We start from the raw sequence: 24,182 nt of genomic DNA on the forward strand, positions 1-24,182 counted from the left end.
TAAGAGTCGCGTGATCGCGCGCAGCGTTTCTGTGCCTGTTTCCCAGCCAACCCCTTCCAAATCCGCGCTCGATGGAGACACGAGGGTGGCAAACTTGTTACAGCACTGCTTGGGGTTCTAATAATTGGAGAGCGCCGGCGTGCCGTCACTCCTGCACGAAAAATGCGATAACTTATCGGGAAATAATACGATTTCTAGCTCTGCCTGTCGATATTTCAATTTGCCCATTTTGTCGAGCACCCGTGATCGTAGGAGGTTGTAACTGAATTTAGTAAGTATGCAAAGGCAAATACTTGAGCGTGCATGCTTGAATTAAATTATTGTTTTAAATAATATAATTTGAATTTCGACCGTGAAAATTGTTCTAATTAGAAGAGATGATTTCGGCGCACTGGTTCGGTCAATTAAGTAATTAAATAAAAGCTATTGTGCACTTTTGAGAATTGAGAATGAAAAACACCTAAAATACAGAACTATTACGCAACCTTATTAAAGGAGTAATGCCTTATGATGTGGTCTTTCTATTAGATTTTTCGTTTCTATATTTCTTTTCTATGTTTGACCATTATTACATATTACTGTCAACGTTATGTAATTATATTCTTGGACACCTATGAGTGATGGATTTTTACCACATAAACAATAGTTGGTGGTATTATGGATGTGAGGTTTGGAGTTTCGTCCTTCCAATTTATTTCAAAATCTTTAACGTTTACCGCTTTTGGCATCGTGTGGCCGCACTCTGGTTTACCCTCTAGTTGCTCGTGCCTTGCGTCTACTGTTTACCTCAGTCACCGTTCAACCGACTCGCAGGTCGCACGTTTCTAGCAAACGCGATCATTGTATAAAAGCGTACGCAGTGTTCGTTCGTTATCTAACTCTCCTTGAAAATGGTCACAACCACTGACCGAAACGTTGGAATCTGATAATTCTCAAAAGTGCACAACAGCTTTCATTTAATTACTTAATCGACCGAACCAGTGCGCCGAAATCATCTCTTCTAATTAGGATTATTGTTTCAAGTAGCTTCTGTTTTCGCCACTGGGACGTTTCTCCTCCCCGATCCAATAAACGCGTGAAAGTAGTTGCGACGCAGCGGCAAAGGCAGGTGGAAAACGAAAGTGGTCCTTTGTAACGGCGGCAATCGAACTGGTTTTAATAATTTGCATAATTTCGCGCTTAGAGGGGCGGGCGCCGTTGGAATCGAAGGAACAATGCGGCGCGAGCACCCTTTGAAAATAGAGCGGCTAAACATCGGGAATTAAATGAAATGCGGAGGCACGGGCTTAAAATCGTTCCGCGAATGAATGATTTCATAATTATTCTCCGAGTGGCGGGCTGTGTTCGATTCGATAATGCCTGCGGTACGATTCCCTGAATGGCGCAATTAATCGCCCCATAGTCGCGGAGACTCGGCGGGTCTTCGAGCCACCATCCGCGTGTCTGTCCATCGATCGCCGATAAATCGAGGTTTTCAGCCTGGAAACGGCCCCCGAACGTGGAAACTTGTGGGAACGTCTTTCGATCGGGAGCGGCGACAGCCAGCGGGAACACATGCAACGGCTCAGGAAAGTGTTGACTGCCGGCTGTTTTCGGAGTAACCCAATATTTTTGTAGCCGAACTACATATTTTGTTGGTTGGCGCCAGACTAACTTGCGTCCGCACATGTCGACCTAAATTTAGTCCCCGGGCCGCGCTCGCACCGTCTCGACTGTCACCCGTGAAAACTTTTGTTCCCGAGCTCGCTCTGTCGGACACTTGGTATGCCCGATGGTGGCTGGTCCTGTCGTGGGAATGCAAACACGCGATTTACGATTGAAACGTTGGGGATGAAGCGATCGTCCCGCTGGATGAGCACGTCGCGAAGGAAACAGAGAGCGGGAAATGGAGAAATAATGTCAGTGGAATGACAAGTAAATTAAGTCACGAGGAATTAGCAAAACAGAGTGACGGCGGAGGCGGAAGACACGAGGGGAGCATACAAATTAACGGGAAAAAAAGAAAAGGAACGGAGAAGTCTTGGAAGCAGCGCGTTCCCTGAAGTTCCGATTGGTAAATGGGGGCATTATTTGAAGCACCGGGAAGTTCTCTAATCTTGACAAAGGACGTCGGACGAAGGAGGGGGACGAGGTGACTTAACGATCGGTCGGACAAACTCCTCAACGTCTCGTTGACTCCCCTCAAGGTCGACGAGAAGAGTCTAATTGTCCCTTCCAGATGAGAGACTTGGCGGGCTTTCAAATTTCTTTGCTTACAAATTCATAAGGCACCCGAGGAGGAGGCGCGTCTCTTCCAAGGAGATTCATTGAAATTAGTGCAATTAGCGGGCTCTGGAGGATCCGTCGAACGGGGAGCGACTCGTGATATCGATCCTTGAATCGATTACAGCGTTGCCCATAAATGAAACTCCGGAAGATACAAGCAGGGTGAAGGATTTAATGCCGTTTCATGGTGATTTAACAAGTTCCGTCTGATCTATGAAATTTCCAAGCTCCCACCATTGTCTCTCTCCTCCCAGTCAGCTGAGGGAGGCCTGTCGAAAGGAGCACCCTTCGGTGTTGCAACCCTTTGGCGCGACAGATCCACGCGAGCTTCCTACCAAGAGGTTCCTCGTTCCTTAACGCTGATTCTTATCCACCCTCCCGTATCTGTCGGCTCTTTTCCGTTTCCTCTGAGCGACGATTCGTGGTCCATGGCACGCGGGCTGGCTCGCCCTCTTCCGCTCAATGGAACGCGCCCATCGTGGAAAATCGCGCCGGTGAAAAGGTGTGAATCTCCGGCCGTCGAAAAAGGACGACAATGCCCTGGCGCTGGCGTCGCACAATGAGCCTCTAAAGCCACAATGTAGCCACTGTATCTGCACGAACGAGCGAGAGCGAACGGCACCGGGAGGGCCTCTCCTCTCGCGGCGTCCCGCCGCCCCCCGGCCTACCCTCCGCGCCTTTCATCCTGCACAATCCTGGCAAGAAGGAGTCGAGGATGCCCGGATGTGCTCGAAAGCGCATTTTTCAGCCGCATAATATTTATCCGTCCGCGGGTTGTATCGCTTTAAAGTGGCAACGGTGAAACCGAAAACCCTCTCATCGAGGATCGACGCTACGCGAGAGGACGAGAATGTCACGGAGGGGGGAAAAAAGAGACTTCTCTTGTGGTGTCGAGGGAAACGAGGACTAGGTACCGTTGCCACCACCACCACGCCCATTCCTGTCAAAATATTTCCTGAAGACTGAATCGACCCCCTGTCTTTCCTCTCACTCCTCTATCGCGAGTCTCTAGCCATCGTTCCTCCTTCTCTCCTCTAGGTACAAGCTCAGCCACCTCCACCCTCCCTGGAAAGGGTTCGAAAATTCAGCGTCGACCGCGCGCGCTGAGCTACGCGCGTGTTAATCGGTGTAACGGATTTCCGTGTGCGTACGCGGCGCACAGAGATCATTGTTCATTGTATTGCCAGGACATGGCGTCCTGCCATTCTCCAGCCGCTTTTTGTCGGGACCAGCTGAGCCAAAATGGCCTCCGGTCGGGATGACGTCACGATTTCACGTGCTCCGCACGCAATAGGTACACGCATCGATCCCGGCTACTTCAACGGACGGCCAATGGGTACCTCGAGAGTATAACGAGGCTGAAATTCCTTCCTCGTTTGGGCCCTCCTCTTCTGGGCAACGATCCTCTTGGTAGCTGCAAAAGCTCCAAGTAGAACGCCCTCAGCTTCTCGGAGTTTGCTGGCCGCGGCTGAACGGGGACATTCAATGCGGAAGCTCATTTTCTGATTAGGGGCGAAGATCACAGTGCATTCACTCGCGGACGCGCTGGCGAAACCTAGTTGACGGCGCCTCACTTTTCTCGCGTTTGTTCCATGAAACGTCGGAATGTATGGGCAAGGGTCGAGGAGCAAGTGAGCCACCGAAAAGGATCCTTCTGCAAAGAATCTAGAGCAGAGATCTCGTCGATCGGGCGCTACGGTATTCCTCTAAGGTTCTCCATTCGAATGTGCCCGTGTTGCGTGCGTAATTACGGTGCTAATGAGCTCCACCGAGTAATCAAAGCAAATGTTTCGTGACACGAGCGAGAACCGTTTGAAGCCGCCTCCTTTACGCGGTTTCGCCTTGGTTCTCGGCCGTTTCTCCGCGTCGACTCGCCTGCTATTTTCGCCCCCGATTCGACACTTCGCCCCTATCCGCACTCGCGCCCGCTATTCGATCGGCCGATCGAACTCCTCCGTTCTTCCGGCTCCTGGCTGTCGGGATATTATCGGGCGAATTTGTCTTGCTCGCGAACCAGCGCGCGATCCGCTGGCACGTTTCTGATTACAATTCATTCCCCATGTTTACCCCGCCGCACGCGCTGCTACAGGCTCGGGCAGACAAACCGCTGCTCCAGGCACTGACTGTTACTAATTAAGGGCGGTTTCAGTACGCGTGTTAATTCTTAATTAATATCTTTGTTGCCTCCTCCGACGTGGCAGCCCTCGGCACCCATTTCTCCTTCCTTCTCTCTCTCTCTCTCCGCGTTTCTCGCCCCGTTCTATCCTCCCTCCTTCTCTGTCCTTCCACCACCGCACTTTCTAGCTTTCTTCTCTTCTTCCACCCCCCCGATATCCTCTCGCTTCTTCTCTCCTTCGGTCGTCTCTGTTTCACCGTTCGTCGCGTTCCATTCCTCTCGTCTCTCCCGCCGTCCGACACCCCCTCCGTCGCTTGTCCTCGTCCCTCTTTCAGCAACACCCCAGCACCACCGTCCACCCACTTCTCTCCTCTGGAGTCTCTCGAATGAAAGGAGATGTATGGGAACACACGCGCATCTCGAGCCCACTATGATAGGTACAATCGGTCACGAGTGACGAAAGGAAAAAAGCAAGAAAGGACTCCGCGTAGGTGGCGGGTTCCTCCGATTCAACGCCCAGCCGTTTCAACCGGAGAATCTCTCTCTCGCGGGCGAATCGAGGAACCGTTGGTTAACCCCTTTGTCCGTTAACCCTCGTCGCTCTTCCCCTCCCGAACAATTCCTCGCGATCTGGCAAATCGTTTCCTCCGGCCTCCTTCTGCCCTTCGAGCGGACTGAGCGAGGATTATTAATTAGGAAACGAGGGCACACGCCGCTCGATCACTCCGCGCCCGGGGAAACGTCCGTTTAAAATAAGGTTGCCCGCGACAATTTTTTTGGGATCGGCAGTGTTCGTCCCTCGGAAAGGGGGTTCACGGTTGGAAAAGCTTCGCCGGATTCGTGCCGGGGGGATCTCACCGGCGAATAGCTCTTCGGCTCCTAATAGCCAACGGGAGCACTCGAGATCTCCAACGAGCCTCGCGTCGTACTATTTGGCGAATAGTCAACAACCGAGTTCGGCTGGAGCATTGATCGGCGCTGGTCTTTGAAACGGAGCCCTTTACCACGAAAATGTCTGCAAAGCTGCCGACTCGAACGGCCTGCTATTAATCAACCGCTGGATACCTTCGTGCTTCGATGCACTTCATTTTTCACCGAGGAAAATACTCTCTGGCTCCCGCCACCCTCCTCCACCCCTGTGCCAGCCTTCGTGCTCTAGCTTCGATTTTCACCCCCCTTTTCTACGCTTTTGTTTCCCTCCTTTGGTTTCGGAAATCTTTTCTTTTCGAATAGTCGATCTATTATAGCTGGGCCTTGATAATCCACGATTCAAGTTTCGTATGAACTTTCGTTGCTCTTCGTACACAGTTAATGTTGTTCCATTCGGCAGCTATCCGTGAACAGAAGTACACGTGTACTTATAATCCGTGTACTTACACGTGTATTAAGAACACGGACTTTTAATTCCTTAATACACGTTACACGGGACACGTGTACACGTGTATTTAAATACACGTGAAAAGCCACGACCTCTAGTAGCGATCGCGGAATGGCCCTTACGCACATGCAAACGCCGAGAGGTTATGGTCCCACGTGTTCCTACGGAAATCGGGAATCTTAAGCACGCCCGCTTAAATATTAGAAGCACTCTTTCTAGCGCCATGCAGCACGCTCGCGCATATGTGTATATTCGAGACACTGTATACTTCTAACCGATTCTACTCGATAGGACGATCTACTGTGATATCTCATTAACGACTCTCTTATCACTCACCCTGACTACGACTCTCGTCACTCTATGACTCTTTATCGAAGACTCTCTCTCTTCTTCTCTACCTCCGCATTACTCGCGTCATCTTACGGTGCGAATCTTACAATATTATCGGCAGATTTCCGGATCATCCCAGCTCCCACTGTTTTCTCCTTCCTAATTCACTTGCTCACCCCCTCCGAGCTGTTACGATGATCTCGGGGCACCGACAGAAGGCAGGGCTTTTCTTCTCTCTCCTCTATCTTCCCCGGCCTCGCGACTCCCTTCCTGCTCGCCGATAGACTTGTCTCCGCCGCTTCTTTTCACGAGGGAAATTTCTAGCGGGCGGTGAAATCGATATCGCGGGAAATGAGGAGATTGGATTGGACACCGGGGATGGCTCGCGGAGGCTGAAGGATCCGGGAAGCAGGAGAAATTGCGACGAGCCCGGGAGACGGTTGTCCTGGGATGTTTATGCCGATGATAGAGTCTTCCACGATTATCAATTAGAAGGCTGCACCTACTTTGTCCCGATACTTTCAGCCGATAATTGAATCCTCCCGGTGATCCGACAGAGGGAAGAAACGAGGAAGAAGCAAGATTGTCCCCGATTAAACCGATTACGTTGATTAATCGATTCCTTGCCGCTTAATCGCGCTTCTTTAGTTTAGCACTTGCACCAAATTGATCACCCACCCAACCCTCGAATCTTCCCAGCCAATTTCAATATCTCCCGTCTCGCGTGGCGATACTTTCCCAAAACGATAGTAACTATTCCACTCCCTTTATCAATCCACGCGAGGAACCCATTTCGCAGCGCTCGGTAAAATCGAATTCTCTCGGCATGAAAACCGAAATCCATCTCGCTGAAGGGCAGGCTTCCCAGTGTGTACGATATTCCACGAGGCAGGGAGGTACCCGTTTGCCGGCAGTCTTTCCCCACGGCAGCCGTATATATAATTGACATCGCGTCAGGCCAGTAAACCGAGGCTGAAAGTAGGTACCCTTCTAGAAAACGGGTCCTTCAGAGGGCTGCTGAGCTCCGTGTTTCGCCGCGTCTCCAATTTTCCAGGCGGCTTTCCCGAGCGACGCTAGTACCACCCCGGGGGCCATGCCGGTCTCCTTTTGCTCCCAGAATCCTCCGGTATTTTCCTTTGCCGGCAAATTGGACTATTACGAGCGGGCTCCGTGCCACGGCGGAGCGTGTCCTCGCGAAAACCGCGTATTTTCTCTCTCTCTATCCTCCTTCTCGCTCCTCCCCTCGGCAACTACCCCCAGAGATCCTCCGTACCCTTTTCCACGTCCCTCGCAGCGCCCAGGTCCTCTTACCTAGCGGCTCAAAGTGGCGCGCAGTTGTTAAAACAACCAATTCTGTCGGAAAGCTGCTCGTTACGGACGCCTCTCGTCCTCGCGGAATCCTTCGTAATCCCGATGGCAAACCGTTCGTCTCCCTGCTGACGCAACGGAAACGCCGGCCAATCAGATCCTGGCCCCTCCATCACGCGTTTACCGCGCGCTTTCAACACGATTTCCTGTTCTTTCTCCCCAATTTCTTCGGTTTTCCCTGCGCGCTGGCGAAGCTCGCCATGGCAGTGGCTTTGGCAGATTCGTCGATTGACCGAAGGGATGCTTGATCGTTGTTGGCTTCCAAAGGGGTGGCTCGTGTATTATAAACCTGCGAGGAATCTGTACGACGAGGATCACGATGGTTTCGCGATGATCGAAATTAGAAATGGTGGATCGCCGGTGGTTTCGAGAGGTCCAGACATCCGCGTGGAATGGAATCCCGATGTAATTGACTGGGTATCTCGTACGGGACTGTGAGGAATTCTAAAGATCGGTGTCCAGGCCACGGAAGAGCGATTTAGAATTTAGCTATGGGCGTGGACGCGGAATCGTGTTTCGAGGAGAGAAAGAAAAGTCTCCCGTTACCGATTAGCGGCGGGATAGGGGAGGGTGTGCCCAAGCACCCTCGATTTCTCGAAATATTTTGACAAGAAATTCAATATTGCCGCTCGGGGAGGCTGGAAAACTTGAGACCACGCGAAATTATACACGATTGCTCGTACCTGAAGATCTCTGGCTCCCCTTACATCCTCGCATCCACCCTCTTCGAGCAACGTACGCTGTCCCTTGCTTCCCGACAGCTTTATCACCGATATTCCCATCCCCGACAGCCTTTGTAGGCCAAATTATTGTAATTCGTAAACGTTTCTCGATAGTGAGAATGCTAGAGTATATGTGGAGCAGCTTTAAGGGGGGTCACTCAGGTGAAAATGAACTACCAGTTATTTTACAGATAAAAATTCGAAAATATGTAGTTCCATATTACTTTTTTACACTGAAATGAATTGTGTAAGAGTTAATACAGTGAGAATTTTTTTCATAATTTAAAAGAAATATTTCAAAAAAATTATTCGATTGTAAAATCCACACCCTTATCCCTGTAGTATTTTATACAAAGACTGCAAAAAAATAATTCAGCTGGAAAACTTCATTTTTGTCCGAGTTATAAAGTCTTTTGTTTTGGTGCAGTAACTAAAACGCTCCAGTTCAGCGTAAAAAATAACATGGAAATACATATTTTCAAATTTTTATCTGTAAAACAACTGGTAGTTCATTTTCACCTGAGTGACGCCCCTTAATCACCGAATCGATGATGACGCAGAGTGATGCTGGGATCGGGAACGCGTAACGAAGTACGGATCCATCCCTATTAGACGCGAAGGTCATCCACGGCAATCATTTCCAACCTGTCGTCCCTTGTTTCGAGCGACATCGCTTTGCGGGTCGACCCTGCGGGGCTTAATGGCTCGGAAAAATCGGAATCATCGCGTGTATGAATACGTAATCAGTTGTCCTGCCCATCCTACCCCATGACGTCATCGTGCGAGCGATGTAGCATCGTTACGGATGATTTAGACGCGTGTTACGAATTCGCAGTGGAAAACTATTCGTATTTAGCCTGTGATATATTGCCCCACCTTCGATCATCGATCCATGCTAGTTTCCATGGGAATTTTATGCTTCTAACTTCGATTCCTCGCCTCGTATTTTGTCGAAAGAGCATTCACTGTTCTAAAACGCGAGATCATCCGCGAGAGCATCGATCCCGCGATAAATATCAAGCGGAAGCGTGTTGCGAGCAGCCGAGGAACTCGAGCGAAAAACATCGTAACCTCTGCACGGTCGTTTGCGCGTCTTTATGGATCCGCCCCCGTGAAATTCTAAAAAGTGATCTTTCGCCTCGCTGGGAATAGACAGAGCCGAGCTCCTCCTACCGCTTCGAACCTGTAAAACTGTCCTCCCGCTACGGATGGCAACGATTCCGCAGTGCATTCTCGAGCAGAGCTTTAAATTTTTACGGCAACTCAGATCTGACGTAGCTGCGGTCCACGGAACGTTCTCGCCGCAAATTCCCAGTGTAAGAACTTTCTACTTAGCTGTCTGGTGTGATCCTTACCTGGGCTGCTGTTTGCGAACGAGCTCTTCGACTGAGAGAACCCTGAAACAGAAAATATTAAATGATTAAAGTGGCTGAGCGTAAATTCGTCGGCAGAATCGTCGAGGGAGGATTTCTGGTGGTTTCTGATTGAGAGAACGCTGGTGGAAATTTTTCGTCGGCCAGGGAAACACTGCTCCCTTATACCTCCCCGGCACGCGGTATTGCAATAATTATACGCGACGAGTTATAACGAACGCCATGTTGGAAAGACGCCGAGAGAAAATGCGAGGGAAAGAAGGAGGAAATGAAATTTCACCTAAAAATTAACTAGATTCCAGTGAAACGCGTTTGAAAGGGGGTGTGGTATGCGATGCACGGGCTGCCTCGCCGCTCGACCCTGATTAACGACTCCGCGAAATTAACTCGACAATTATTTCATTAGCGGCCCAGTAAGACATTTTTCATCCAGTCTCAATGGCCTTTCGTATCCAGGGAGAGAGAGAGAGAGAGAGAGAGAGAGAGAGAGAGAGAAAGAGACACGTGTACGCTACAGCCATGGCTCGAATGCGCTACATCCTTAATGACTCGACGAGAATTAACTGTAATTTAATTAATTAAAATCTCTCGCGGAAAAAAAACACCGACCTCCTTCGCGTGGTACCAGACGTGACCTGGGTCACCTCGTTAGAATGATTACGGTTAGGTTTTACAGCAGCAATCGATGGCCGAGCCGCGCCCCATTCGTCATTGTCTCAGCTATTTATTCTAATACATCCGTGGACGAACAGAGAACTCGTGCATAATATTCGAGGGACTCCAGCGGAACGCCACGTAGAGCTGGCGCGATCTTAATTAATTATTGCGTTCCCACGATTCCCCTAGTAACGAGTGACAAGCCCGCCGCCCAGAACAACGATATTCGTAATTAAAGGCAATTTTGAAAACCGCCGCGATCCTTGGCAGCCGCGCAGACGTTCGTTCACGGCAACTTTCACTCGTTAGCTTCGCCCGCTCCCGCGGATTTAATTGCCCAACGCGCGACGGAACAAATCCGAGCGTTAATCCGCTGCTCGCCGGATTCTGAATCATTTTGTCGACTGGCTGGTCGGGCCTGGTCGACGCGCTTTTCACATTTTTACCAGAGGCTGTTAGAGCCACGTCAGATAAGCTCGCGAGTACCTTGAAAGTCGCTGCTGAACGAAAATAAGTCCCCGCGCAATAAGACGTTTCACCGCGGTGGTCTCCTAATAAAGTCGTCGAACGTGACGGTGGGTGGAGAGGCCAGGCGGTCTGAAAAACAGGGGTTGAAAAAGATTCCCGCGTTCCTAAGAAGGTTAGGGGCTCGTTGCCGGTCGACGGAGCGATAAAGGGCGAGGCAGAGGGTGCCACGGTGGGAGAGAGAACCGCGAGGCTCGCGTTTTCAGCAACTACCAAGCTTTCGGTTGTGGTGGTGCGCGGCTGGCGGCCACGGGGGCGGCGGAACTCCACCCTCAAACGACTTTAACGAGCCGCCGTCTTAAAATGGGGATGCCGAGCTTGCGCCGAGTTTGCGCGTTTGTTTGATAAATTAACCCAGAAAAGTGTGCTCCGCCGTCGGAACGCTTAACAAGCCTTAGAGCTTTAGAGCCTGAGACGACCATGGAAATATGGAGCAGGATATAAACGGCAAGGCCCTTTTTCTATTGCACACTGTTCAAATTGAATCGTCACGCTGAGATTCCATCCGAGTAATCGATTTGGTACACTATCTCCCTCAGAAAGATTACCTGAAGTCGGGGTTTTCGATGTCTCACTTCCAAATGGATTTACTTGCGAGACAAGGATTTCTTTTTCCCGAGTTCCTCCCCGTAGCGCAACTGTTCCCTCGCTTACAAGCGAGAGATCACAGTTCCAACAAAACCGCAGCCCAGGGGTAGCAGAATCACTCGCAGAGTGCTGTTCACTTGGAGACGCAGAACGAACGCGTGTCACGGGGCATTATGTTCCGGCATTATTCCGCTTTTCCTGCGGTTCGTTCCGCCTTTCACGGGATCCCCGTGAAACTTAAACCCCAATCGCGCACACGGGTGGAAGGTTTCGGATTTTTCGAAAAGCCCACAATAAGCGTCGGCCCGCGCCGAGCTGGTGACAAGACAGGGGCCTCCATTGAGAAAAATCCACTTCCTAGGTCTCGTGTTACCCGGCGTATTTTGACAAGATCTCATTGTCGTCGCGCGGCTAAGCCCTATTGACTCCATTATGGGCCTATTAGTATTATACTAGGATTTGTGGTTACTCCCTGAAAGACGTCCCTCCCAGCCGCCGGTACCTCCGCCTCGGACCTCTTATTCTTACGTACCTCGAGACGAAACCGGCGTTCGGCCCATTCAGGACTCGCCACGAACGTGTCCCTCGACTGTTCGACGCGTAATTTCCCTCGACACGGAGTCGAGTCAGCCTCGATCACGCTTGCACGCGCGCTGCCTCCGCTCGTCACCTGGATCTCACGCTTCCAATAGAGAACCACCGTGTGCCCGGGAGAAGGTCTATTCAACCCCTCCGCGTGGCTGAAAATTACCGTCCCGCGTAAAGTCACGAAATTAGATGAACCGCGAGACGAGTAATTAGCCATCGCGAGGGCTAACCGCCAAGCCGGTGCTCGGCGCGCTCCCGATGGCCCCCCGGTTAACGAGGCGGCCCCGGTAATCAAGCCTCGCCGACTCGACGCGACAAATAATTACCGGTGTAAACGGCAAAAAGGAGGAGTTTCGCGGCGGCCGATGAAAAGAGCGCGCGGACGGGCGCGAGTCGCGAGCCTCCGTCACAGGGATCCGTGCGTGGAGCACGGCTGGCGGAGGTGTAGGAGCACGCGCGCGCTCGTCGGCCTCGCGGAGAGAGCGCGACGACGAGAAGCCCACCTTCGTGTTTCCGAGTCGCGAGAGCAGGCATCGCGGAATGAGCTGCTACTTAGAGAGAACGGGTGGAAATGCATTCATTGGCACGCAATCAAGACTCGCCAGCTCGCCTCGTTCCTCCGCCACCCATATACAGGCGCACGCGTGTGAAACCCGCGCGTTCCCATTCATACAGGCGGCGGCAGAGGCAAGATTTGCTCGCGACACTTCTGTCTCTCTCGCCTTCTCACTCTCTCTCTCTCTCTCTCTCTCTTCTTGACTCGACGAACGGTAAGCGAGAGGGAGAGAGCGGAGGGATGAAACAGGAGGAGAGAGAAGGATGGTGAGAGAACGGGGTGCGGATAGCAAGGGACGGAAGAGCAAGAAGCCTGGGGAGACGATGGAGGAGAGAAAAAGTGAGAGAGCGAAAGGACGGAGGACTACGGGCGCGCGTAGCGTGCGTTTGAGGCGTGAATTCATGTATGCTCGCGAAGCACTCTTCACCGGGGGACAATCGAGGTGTTGGACTGGAAATCCATACCAATTTGAGCGACTTACGGTCGTTCGCTTGAAAGCACGGTATACACGTACACAGGCTTACACGCGCGCGCTCCACGCACCCATCCAGGGGCGCGGAGCGCGCGGGTAACGTCGCGCTAACACCTTGCCCCTTCGCGGTCTAATTTCTACGTACACAGCCTGTGCAAATTCACGGGTGCACACTTTCTCGGTTCACGGAACTACTGGATTCTACTTAAACCGCAACAGTGCCCCGCTATCGAGAGTAATGTTTACGGTGACGTAGGATATTTTGGAAACGGGCCATTGCCGCAGAGTTTATACGACAGGTGCGAGGTGTCTTTATCTTGCTAGCCGGCTTCATGGTTACACGCGATTTCCATCGAAATCCAACTATCCCCCGGTGCATTGGCACCGCTGCCGATGGCAAGGGTAGAACGCGAAAGAATCACAAAGAGCCGAGCGACGTCGCGAGATTTACACTAGAATTCCTGAAGGGACCTACGCGGGGACAAAAGAGGCTCGTCGAGGAGCTCCGGTATTCGCCTCCTGCTTTTCCACCGAGAGTGTGAAATTAGTTACGTGCATGGAGAGGAGAGGGACGTGATGCAGCATAGAGACCGGAGTCTGCGTAAGCGACTTGAAAACTGAAGAGACCGCTCGTCGTACTTTCAATTACGCCCTGACCCACTGACGCACCGGCCTAACCATCCCGATCTCGACCTCGGCACGATCCTACAATTAAGGGGACTAGGCAGTCAGAAACTCGATTTTTTTTGTTGTGTTTTCCGAAAGTACCATCCTTCCCGAGTAAAATGCCGTTTGGTTTACGTTAAAATTCGCAAAATTAAGGATTCTACAGCCGAAAAGGTCGAGCGCATTAATTCCTCTTTCGAAACTTTAAACGCGTTTCTCTCGGAAGCATATTTCCTCTTCGTTTTGCAGTGATTGCGAAAGAACGGAGATACAAGTCGATTTGAAAAAAAATCAGTATACGTGAAACATGTCTAGTTACGATCTGAACCTATGCGTAAGTCTGTGAAAACTTTTGTTTTGACAACAAAAAAAAACAATAAAATGCCTCTTTTCCCTGGCGAAAAATCAAGTCTCTTTAAAACTTGCCGTTTTACAGTCGTAATTTTTATAATTTTGATATTTTTTCGTTCTCAATAGGTTCAGGGCAAAGTATCAATTTCAGAGGATATTTCACAATTCAATTTCTTGCGGCCGGAATCACTGCAAAATTACAGCGGCTCCAGAAAAAAGCACCTATATATCAGGCAACTGTAGCGCTGTCATACATATGTGTATATTATTCAAATATTTTTTTTTACTGTTTATAGTATTAACAAACATTACCTAAGAGTACTAGTCACAATTTCTATTCATCTCCTTGTAATTAATTCGCAAAAAGTACTTGATTTCCGAGCGATCTGACTGCCTAGTCCCCTTAACTCTCCAACTGACATCGGATACCGGCGCGAAATCACTGGATCCCATTGGATATCCTCGGTAACTTCAATTACACCCAATTTCCCTTAATTTTCCATCGAGGTCGGATCCAGTCGCGAGCGAGGATCCTCATACGCCGATCGACGCCCCCTCTCTGATTAGCTGCGGCGCCGCGGTGTCCACCGACCGATTGCCAGAAACGTCGGCGGAGCAAACTGCCCGGAATATCGAGCAGAAACTTTCCCGGGGCACTGTACGCTCGCCGGGGCCACGCGGTAATGGACATAGTTCGCCGGTAATGTCCGAGACTAATTCCCGTGTTATTTCATTAACGTCCCGCAGGCTCCCGAGGGGTTAGGCAGCCGCCCACCATTGCCGTAACGCGGCACCAGCAGCAATGTCGCACGGGCTCGAGCGTAGCCCCCGAAAGGGGCTCGTATTAGGCACGTGTCAAAGGGTGAAAATTTACGAGGTGAGTGGCGGAGGCGCGAAAAGGCCGATTGATAGTCGCCTGCGTACGCGTTCACGCATGCATCGTGGCTGGAAGGAATTTAGTGAGGCCCTAGAAACACCGGGGGGGATGAAGGTGGTACGTCGGTACCGTGTTTGGAAGCGTGGAGTCTCGATAATAGTGAATCACGAGGATAGAGCGACGCGAAGGTGGACAGGCGTGAAAGTTCGTGAAAATCGCTTGGAAAATGATGCGAGCAGGTTTACGCTATGGTGAAACATGCTTACCCGGCCTGTTAGCGCGCATGACTTCTACCGAGGGGGGTAGATCGATACCGTTTGTCTGTCGATAATCGTGCCCGTCGACGGATTTTCCATTGAGCACGGGCCACCCCGGCGCAACGCTCCGCGAAATTAAATAATTGAGTAACGATAGGCGATAGACTGGTCGATAGATGCTCGGCTTTTCGATGCAGGCGTTAGAAATGAAGTGGAATAAATGGACAGTTTAAATTTGCGACTCTTGTCGTGGAAGACACTTGTTATGCGATCTTCCCTCGCTCTACGGCTCCTCCGATCACTGCAGACACTTTCTTCGGAGATGTTGTGTCTTCGTGAAGTCCCTTGCGAGGGTCTGTTCCCCTAACTGCCTCGTAACGACTTATTTTAATAGGGAGTATATTCTGTATATTGTTTGTTTCTTTCAATGCGTGGTAAATTATTCTCGTTGAATTTTCCTATTCGTATTCCATATCTGTTTCTCGTATCTTCCGCTGGCAATCGAGTGGAAAGCGTATAGATTTTCCCCGTATTTCCAGGATTGGTTTGTTCGAGCGGATTACGCGATTAGGCGATTAGAGGAGGGAGGATCGTATGATTGACACCGTGACCAGAGGGTAACGAGAGCAAATCATTTCTGACCGAGCGGGGAAAATTCGTGGTGGAACAATCGATGGGAAAAGAGAAGCCTCCTCTTTCGCACACCAGCGCTCTTTATACTCCACTCGACAGTTGCCAATAAATGTCCCTTAATTACAAACATTCAACGCGGAAGCTTACATAAACGGTCACAGCTGGGAAGGGAAGAACGTCTACTACCACTTTTCGCGAAAAGTAAAGGCCGCGAGCAACGTTTCCCTCTGGCGACACAGGTCCGCAAGAGGTTTTTCCATCGAGTTTTGTTAAAGAAACGTTTTTCCACCCCGCGCTCGCGAAACAAGGTTGCGCGAGTCGACGTAAACGAAGTCAAGGTACACGAGGGCCCGGAGAATATTGCTGTAAGCAAGCATGCATGTGAATCGTGACACGCTTAAAAAAAAAAATAAGAGGGAAAACAGAGAGTGAAAGAAGGGAAAAAGAAGAGAGAGGGGTCTCTCCGCGACGAGAGACTGAATTTTCCTACTTCTGACGGCGAGTACGCCCTGGCAGTGTTATCCAATTATTCTAAGTTGTTAAGGCGAGTTAGGGCGCTTAAGAGACTAAATTAAGACATTCCGCGCGACAAATCTCCCAAGAATCTCAATTAACTTCTCGCTGGGGGGGCGCTGGGTACTTTAATTAACTGTTTAATTTCGTTTAATTTGCATTCGCGATTCCATTAGCGGCACCGAGCCCACCCGCAATACTTTTATCCCTCCGGATGGATCGATTAACTGCATATTCGACACTTTTCGTCACGCATCCTTCACTTCCATTCTGACTTTCCTTTTTTACTATTTCTTTTCTTTTAATTCCTATGCTCTCATCAAAGTTAAAAAATAATTAAAACCAACACTTATCTCGCGAGTCCCTACATACTCGTAAGAGTTAAAAGTTAGAAAGTTAATCTTTCGTAAATGAAATATTCAATATGGAAGCCCCAAAATCGAAATCAACGAACATAGATGCCAAATTTGCCAAATTTGACATCAGCCAAATTTGCAGCAGGACCATGAAGACAAGAACCTTGGGAAGTTTCTTCCGATGGAAGGGAAGGTCTAAGTATCGGTTTCGGTGTGGGTATTGGGCTAATTTGAATCGTACCAGCTCTTACACACACGTGATCGCGGAACATCTCGCGCGTACACGCGAAAGTCGCGGCAACAACGGCGACTGCGTGCTCGTGTTCGCCGCAGCCACTTTCCCGGAAACAAAGCCACCCGGTGAATTCATAATCCGCTAATTTGTTCAAGATTTTTTGCTCGAGTGGCGGGCGCTTGCTTTGTCGCAAATCCGTCATCGAAGCCGGTTGCGTGGGGGGCTCGCGTTCAAGCCGCTTTGAAGTACTAATCAGTATCGACCTGTGCCTACAGGCCGCACCCCTTATCCGTGCTTCCACCACCGCCTCCCGGCCACCCCTCCCTCCTCCTTGCCCTGGGGTTGCGCGGAATTTCTCCCCTTTCTCTCCTGTCGTTCCTCGACCTTCCGGCAGAAACCGTTCCGTCAGGGGCGTGACGTATCGAGACGCGAATCGGCTCGTTCTGTTCGATGATTCGTTGCGATTTAACCCTTTTGATGATTGGAGAGACTGTAATCGTTAGTTCCTACGGGCAGAGCAGGCTGCTCGCGTGCTAGAACTCGGTGGAATCGTTCAACAACGATTCTCTGTCTATATAATAAGAGCACACATTTGGTTAGGCTTTGGAATCGGTGTAAGGAACTAGTGTGTTTCACGTTGATCCATCGCAAGCATTCCCCAACTGTAAAGGGGATGGTTAATGAAGTCCACGAGACCCGACGCTTCAGAACATTATGGGGATTAAGGAACATTACCAGGCCTATGCAAACATTATCTCAGAAAGCAACTCAGCCGTCGCTCTCTCTGAGTTCTTTCGCGTCTCACGGCTGTCGACATTGTAATATACTAATTACCCTAAAGGCCTCCCCAAAGGCGCCAAATCTCTCCGCAAAATAGTCTCCAAACGGATCTCCAAAAAACGTCCCTTTATACTTACATGAAACATGTTCGGTGCCCTACGAGAGAGCTTCGAGCCGAGGAACTCGCCCTACTCCTCAAGGTCAACTGAAGACGCTCAAAGAAAAACACCCCTCCCACCGCTGGCTGCCCATTTCAAAAACATTCCACCTCCCAGGCCAAACTAGTTAACACTCCATCGTCACCGTCGTTCCTCCCATCGATCGCCCCCGATGTAATATAATGGTCAACGATTACAAGCGTGGATCCTCGGCTCGCACTTTCGCCGTCCCTCGGTTGAAAGGGGTACAAGGGAACAATGGCGGGCCGATTGTGCCGCGTTTCACGGAATCGTTTGCGGAGATGTGTTACCGGGACGATATCAACGGAGGGGCGGTGGGAGAGCAAAAGGAGGCTGCTAGGGGACACGTAGGGTGGAAGAAAGTACGGCCGGAGGAGAGCGCGGATGGGGCGGAAGAAAGAAAATCGCTGGGAGAAGGAACGACCACGCGGCTGAAAACGAGGGAATAAACGAGGAACAACGTTGTCGCGTGGCCGTGTGCGAGGGTGTAATAGAGAAGGAGAGGCAGAGAGGAGCGAGAAAAGGACTGGACCGACGGGAGTGTGCAAGGAGACTTCTCAGGCGTTGATAGGCAATCTAGTTGATTGCCAACTTCAAACGAACCGAAAAAGCGGAGCGAGTCAGACACGCTCCTGTACAAGCCCCGTTGGAAAGGCAAAGCCCCGTCACCGAACACCCGCGAATCTCGGAATTTTTAGACAATGCGACACGCAGTTCCTGCACACCGGTCCCACTCCTCTTCCCCGCGTCGATTAACGCGGTTCCTGGCGAATCGATGATCCTCAACTCCCTCCCGACGAGCGTTCAACATTGTCGCTTTCAATTCTTTAGCATCGTATAACTTTTGCCACCGTCTCGCGATTAGGCTGACGCAGGCACGTTCTAAATACTTCATTCCAACTCCATAGAGAAGAATCGCGGTTCTAAGTAGTCGCGGTGGTGGAGTTTCTACTCTTGCTCCGGCCTTCCAACAGCCAGTTTGCACTTTTCAGGGAACTTTTGTTGTACCGCTGATTGTTAACGATTCTCCACGGCTCACCTTTGACCAGCACAGGTTTCAGAGTAACCCGTGCTCTAGGATATACGTGGCTGAGTACAGCTCAACATATTCGCTGCTGTTCGTGAGCACGTTTCTCGATTGCACGGGGAGCAGGGACCTTTCCCTCAGAAAATTCCAATGGCCCTCTATTCAAGCGGCACTCTCGACGTCCGCGGGATCAATGTTAATTAGCCAGCGCGAGAAGCCTGAAATTTACGATCTCGGTGAAGTGTGCAAACAAGTTCCAAGCTTCTTGCGCCAAATTTCAGCGGGCGAGGGTCCATTATGCTCGTGGAACAAAAGGTTCTTAATCGGCGTACGGAGCCAGACAGCGCTCCAACTGGGCCCCGTACCACGGATCCCTCGGATTTCCAAGCGTCACGAGGGAATCGATCTCACGGCGATCGATATGTGATTATTATCGGGGACGAGTCGAGCAGTTGGCTGGTCTGTGCCCTCGTCTTTAAGTCTGGCCAAGATTTAAGACAAAAAAGGGCACGAATGAAGCGCGGCAAATAAATGCTGTACTGTAAGACGAGGTGCCAGAGTGACGTTTGAATGGAAGGGCAGATCCTTTGTGCTCCACCGGGAACTCGACACCCGAAAATCGTTCTCAAAATTCGTTATACAGGACAAAATCCACTCCGCGTTCCCCGGCGACACCGTTGATGCCACCTCAGGGAAACTCGTGCTCGCCTTTTGCTGAACGATTGTCGTTGCACTATTGTGATATCGATCCACCGAAAGATTCCACGCTGATGCTTTTACCTTCGCGCCGGGGGTAATACATAAATAACTGAAGATCCGAGTCGTAGATTTAACGTTACTAAGTTAACGAAACTTTTTCTCGGATCGATGTACGTGGAAACTACTATTTTCCACAGATTAGAGAGGAAATGGAATTGGTACAGTTTTACGACTCCATACATCTCGAGAAATTAACGAATGGATAGATTACTCATTGACTCTTCGGCAATGTTTATAAAGCAGCTTTGCCAATTTCAATGTAAAGTGCCCTTATTTAATAGATGTCGATGAACAGCGGACGAAATCGAATGGATACGATTCTCACGAGAGCCCAGTCGATGGTTACTCGGTGCAGGTTGAGAACAGTGTGCCGGAGTGCGGCCATTTTTACGTTTTGTCGAGGCCCTTTGTGTTTTGGTGAGACATTGCAGGTCTGCCCAACACTCAACTCATTATACCACTAATTATTCATAACGTTGGGGATTATTCTGACAAAAATATTCAATTCCCACAGTGCACTCACCCCAGAGCTACCCCCGGCCTCCCTCGGCTCACTCCTTTTCTCCGTCTCATCTGACGTGTTTGACGCTAACAGTAATAGGAAGCTCCAGCTTTTTCCTACCGCGCTGGTGGAAATCTGGCTCCTAATAATTAACGTCGAGCCACCCTGTCCCGGACACGCGATATCGCTGGGCCAAGCAAACGAGACTTATTTGCAGACAAGTTTCACGCGGCGCTGCGCGGCCGGGTCAGCTGTTCCCAGCCAGTTTCCCCAAAAACGGGCGAAAGCTGGCCGCTGACAATGGACCCGGCCCGTGGATACGCGACAAAGGTGCGCGTCGATTTTCGGTAACACGATCTTGAGTGGCTCTCTGTTAAGCGATAGCGGTAAGTGGCGCGTTAAGTGCTCGTTTCACGCCGGGACGACGATACGCCTATTAATTTACTTCGACGTTCCCTGACGCCGGGGGTCGTGGGTTCAGCCGCAAGATTGAAACGCAATCCCGGTGATTGCCGATCAATGCGCGTTATTACGATGTATCGATGCATCGCCGAGTCGTCGTCGCGTTCAAAGGACGCGTGTACGCGCGTTCGTTAACGAGGGATTAACGGGCGAGATCCGAGGCGGCTTTTAATTGGTTTCTTGGAGGCTTTCTTGCCCCGTGGCCGCGCGCTAAGACCAACGTGCGCCGGCTAAAAAGGTGGCCGGAGTTCTATAGGGGCGCCGGCGAACGCGCACCTTGAAAAGTTCAGGTCACTTTTATTGTAAATTTCTCGCCTAGGTGCGAGCAACTAACGACTCGGCGGGGCCAGACGGGATCCTTGTTCCCGCGTCGCCCAAGATGTAGGTCTTAACGAACGTGTAAGATTGAATGAAGTTGTTTGCTCGTTACTCCGCGACAATGCCGCCCAACGTTTGTGTAAAATTAATTATTAATTCTTCGCCCGGGCCCCTCCCGCCAGCCCCGCGAAATGAAAGAAACAGTTAGAGGCTCCGTTCGCGGAATAAATGGTACGGATATAATTGTCGAAGCACAATGGACGGTTCCAGGGCTCGCGAGTGGAACGATGTGACGGAAACAATGTCATCTTAATCGTCATCTATAAATAAACGGGGCGAGGTTTAATGATAATGACGGCCGCTACGGCCGCCCAAGTAACGAAATGCTATTCGCTGGGAATAAGCAATGAGAATTTCGGATCGTTTCGCCCTTTCCTTCCAAAGAGTAACGTTAATAACAGTTTCAGGGATTCGTTGTTCCCAAGTGTAAATGGTTCCTTTCAGTGATTTAGAAGATGTATCGATCCCGGGCGGTACAGGAATTCTTGTTGCTACTATATTCCACGTGGTAACTATTATACAATTCGATATTCGACTAATTTGAGAGTGAAATAGCAAGAGCAATTCCCTCAAAGTCTCGCAAGATGTCTTATCATTAATCACACTCCCTCTTCACCTCGAACGAGGATCAATGGAAATTAGAATCTTCGAGGTGTCCGCAGTTTTCTACGCACGAGGTTGAAGCAAAGAAATGATGTTGTTATCAACTCACCGTGGGGCGACGCGTGCTGACTCGGGCTGTGCTGATGATGATTCGCGGTAACGGCGGTGCCCGGAAGTACGTGTTGCGCGTGTGCGGCCGGATGCACGTTGACGCCGGCCGGTGAGGCCGGAAGTTGGCCCGGTTGATGTACCTGATGATGGGGTACGTGGTGCGCGGGGTGAGGGTGCGGTGGAGGCAGGAAGGCAGCCGCGACGGCCGCTTGCGCGTTCAGGTAGGCCATCCGCGAGGCCGTCAGGTTGCCCAGGTTGCCTAGGTTGCCCAGATTTCCCAGATGGTTGGTCAGACTGGGCATGTAGTCCCATAGCTTGTGATGGGGCGCCGTTGGCGCGTACGAGACCGCCGAGACGCCGGCGGGAGGTGAAGCTTGTGGCGAGCCGCGATCGGTACCGCTTCCGTTTCCGGCCCCGTTCAGGCCCAGCAGCTCCTGGATCGCGAACGGCGACCGCTGCGGCATCTTCCTGTCCTTCTCCGTGATCTTGTCTACTCAAAACGACATCCTCCTCGCTATTCCTTGTTAATGACTTCGTTACGACCGTTCGAGCGCGACCCTTTCAGGGGTGCATGTTCGGCCAGGTCAACGTTACACCAGTATTCGATGTGTGAGATCGCTGTTCCTCGAGAAGGACGTATACGCGATGGGATTACAGGCTGAAAAGCTCGTTGCTGGCTCCTCTTGCGGTTACACCTCGAGTTTTAGGGACGAACTCTGTTCGCGTTGCCGTTGGGTGTCCTCGAAGAGGGGAGATTTTACTCGTTGGACTATTTCGTGGACGATCAAGGACTTGGCAGCAAGATTCAGCAGGATCGAATGCAAAAGCAGGACAGAATGAAGATTTGGTCGAGGCTAGGCCCTGGCATAACGGTCACTCGGCATCCGACGGTTTGCGGCGAGCGTTCGCGTCGCTTCCAGTGAGTTTTCTACATCGAGGGTCTCGGAATGCTGATTCCCAGCGTAGGTCCGCTGCAAAGCGATAGCTGATTGAAGAGTCTGAGTGATTTCGAATGATATACCGAGTGTTTCGTTGGTGGATATCGAGATACAAGCTGTGGCGAGCCGTCGGCGGCTCTAAGAGGCTTCATAGATCTCCATCGATAAAAATGTCTCGAGAGTGACTGTTTATCTAGCGTTGTGGGGTGGATAAAGAGCTTACTGTGTCGTGTCTTTAACTTATCTTCGTTGTAAAGGCAGGAGCTTGCGATCCGTGGAGCGAAGAAGCAGCGGGCTGGTTCCAGCGAGCGACGGCAAGTCGAACGGCTTCTCCTCTTCGGGCAACCGAAACCCCGTGTCCTCTTTTACACTTTAACACATCTAATGTCTACCAACTATGCCTCCTAACGTCACAGTCTAGTCTGTTCGTTGAATGCGAGTTTTCGTTGATGATCAGGTACAGATTGCCGCGTTCCTCGCTTCCTAACTCTCCCTCGAGCCCGTCCAGGGACAATTAGAACCTTATCTCTGTTCAGGAATTCTATTCAAGCTCCCGATAGCACGTGACGGGGCTCATTCACCGGCACAAAACTCTCCTTGGTCCTGAGCGATGCGCGCAGAGATTCCTGGAACCGTTTCCTTTCAATCCCTTCGCGCGAGGATTGAATTTCAGGGACAGCCGGGTCTTCCTCGCTCGCCGCTATTTCCAGAAAGGCACTCGCGCAGGCCAGACGACCCAGGGATTCACGGAGCCAGTCGACCTTCCCTCAGTGATCACGTCTATCAGCTAACTCGTGGAGATAGGCTGACGATCATCCTTATCACTGCGATCCCTTTCCCATGCTCCGCTGTCCAGGCGCACTTTAGATACTCGTCCTTCTCCTCCTGGCCGCGTTCATCTAGAGGTGTGCACAGGTCGCGAGGTCCGTCGGACTCACGAGAGCCAACCCACGTACAGCATCGTCGCGGCTACTGGAACATCGGACCGGTACTGAACCGTATGGGCACCGTTCGGGCTTCCGAACTCTGGCTCGCGTGCCGAAAGACGAGCTTGGACGTGGCCGAGAACGGCGGAAGCGGGAAGAACCGGCGTGGTCGCTTCTCGCGGGTTAGTGTCCCGGTGTGGTGACGTGTGTCCGTCTGTCGTGCCGTGGTGCAACCGTGTCGTCGTCGCGGCGATGGGCAACTGAGCTGTCGAGCAGCACGGGGTTGCTCGACTGCTCGGCGACCGACGAAGAAGGGAAACCCCCGGGGGCGGCTGTGCGCCGTAACACGCACCCACACTCACGCACACACACCCCGCCGTGCAAAGGGTGGCGTTTATCCGACCCACACACCCCCTCCGACACGGACCAGCCCCCACCTCCGACGGTCCGTTCCCCTTCGTCACCGCCTGCCTCCCTTTTCTGGCTGCATGCACACGCAACCCCACTCTGGGACCCTTCTTTTCTGCACTCGTCGACCCCCTCGCGACAAAGGCGCCTCCGCTACTTTGCCAGCCGACAGTGGCCGTCTCGCATCGCGGATTGGTCGGTTTTTTGAGACAGCCAGCCGGGCAGACATAGCCCTAGTTACCGACCAGAAGGTGGGGTCTACCGTTGTCGACGCCTCGACAGG

At 51.2% G+C, this 24,182-nt stretch overlaps 1 protein-coding gene across 2 annotated transcripts in view; it reads right to left on the bottom strand.

Moving 5' to 3' along the window:
- Nucleotides 1–23,773, bottom strand: part of LOC143376312 (uncharacterized) — a 56,091-nt gene extending 32,318 nt beyond the window's left edge. For both annotated transcript variants that reach the window (XM_076826477.1, XM_076826476.1), the window contains exons 1-2: nt 21,626–23,773; nt 9,535–9,576 (exon numbers count right to left, since the gene is read on the bottom strand). In XM_076826477.1, coding sequence (XP_076682592.1) covers nt 9,535–9,576; nt 21,626–22,091 — 508 coding nt within the window. In that variant the 5' untranslated portion in view covers nt 22,092–23,773. The remainder of the gene's footprint in view (nt 1–9,534; nt 9,577–21,625) is intronic.
- Between the last annotated feature and the right edge of the window lie 409 nt (nt 23,774–24,182).

This window comes from Andrena cerasifolii, chromosome 14 (assembly GCF_050908995.1).
Source record: "Andrena cerasifolii isolate SP2316 chromosome 14, iyAndCera1_principal, whole genome shotgun sequence".
NCBI classification, from domain to species: domain Eukaryota; kingdom Metazoa; phylum Arthropoda; class Insecta; order Hymenoptera; family Andrenidae; genus Andrena; species Andrena cerasifolii.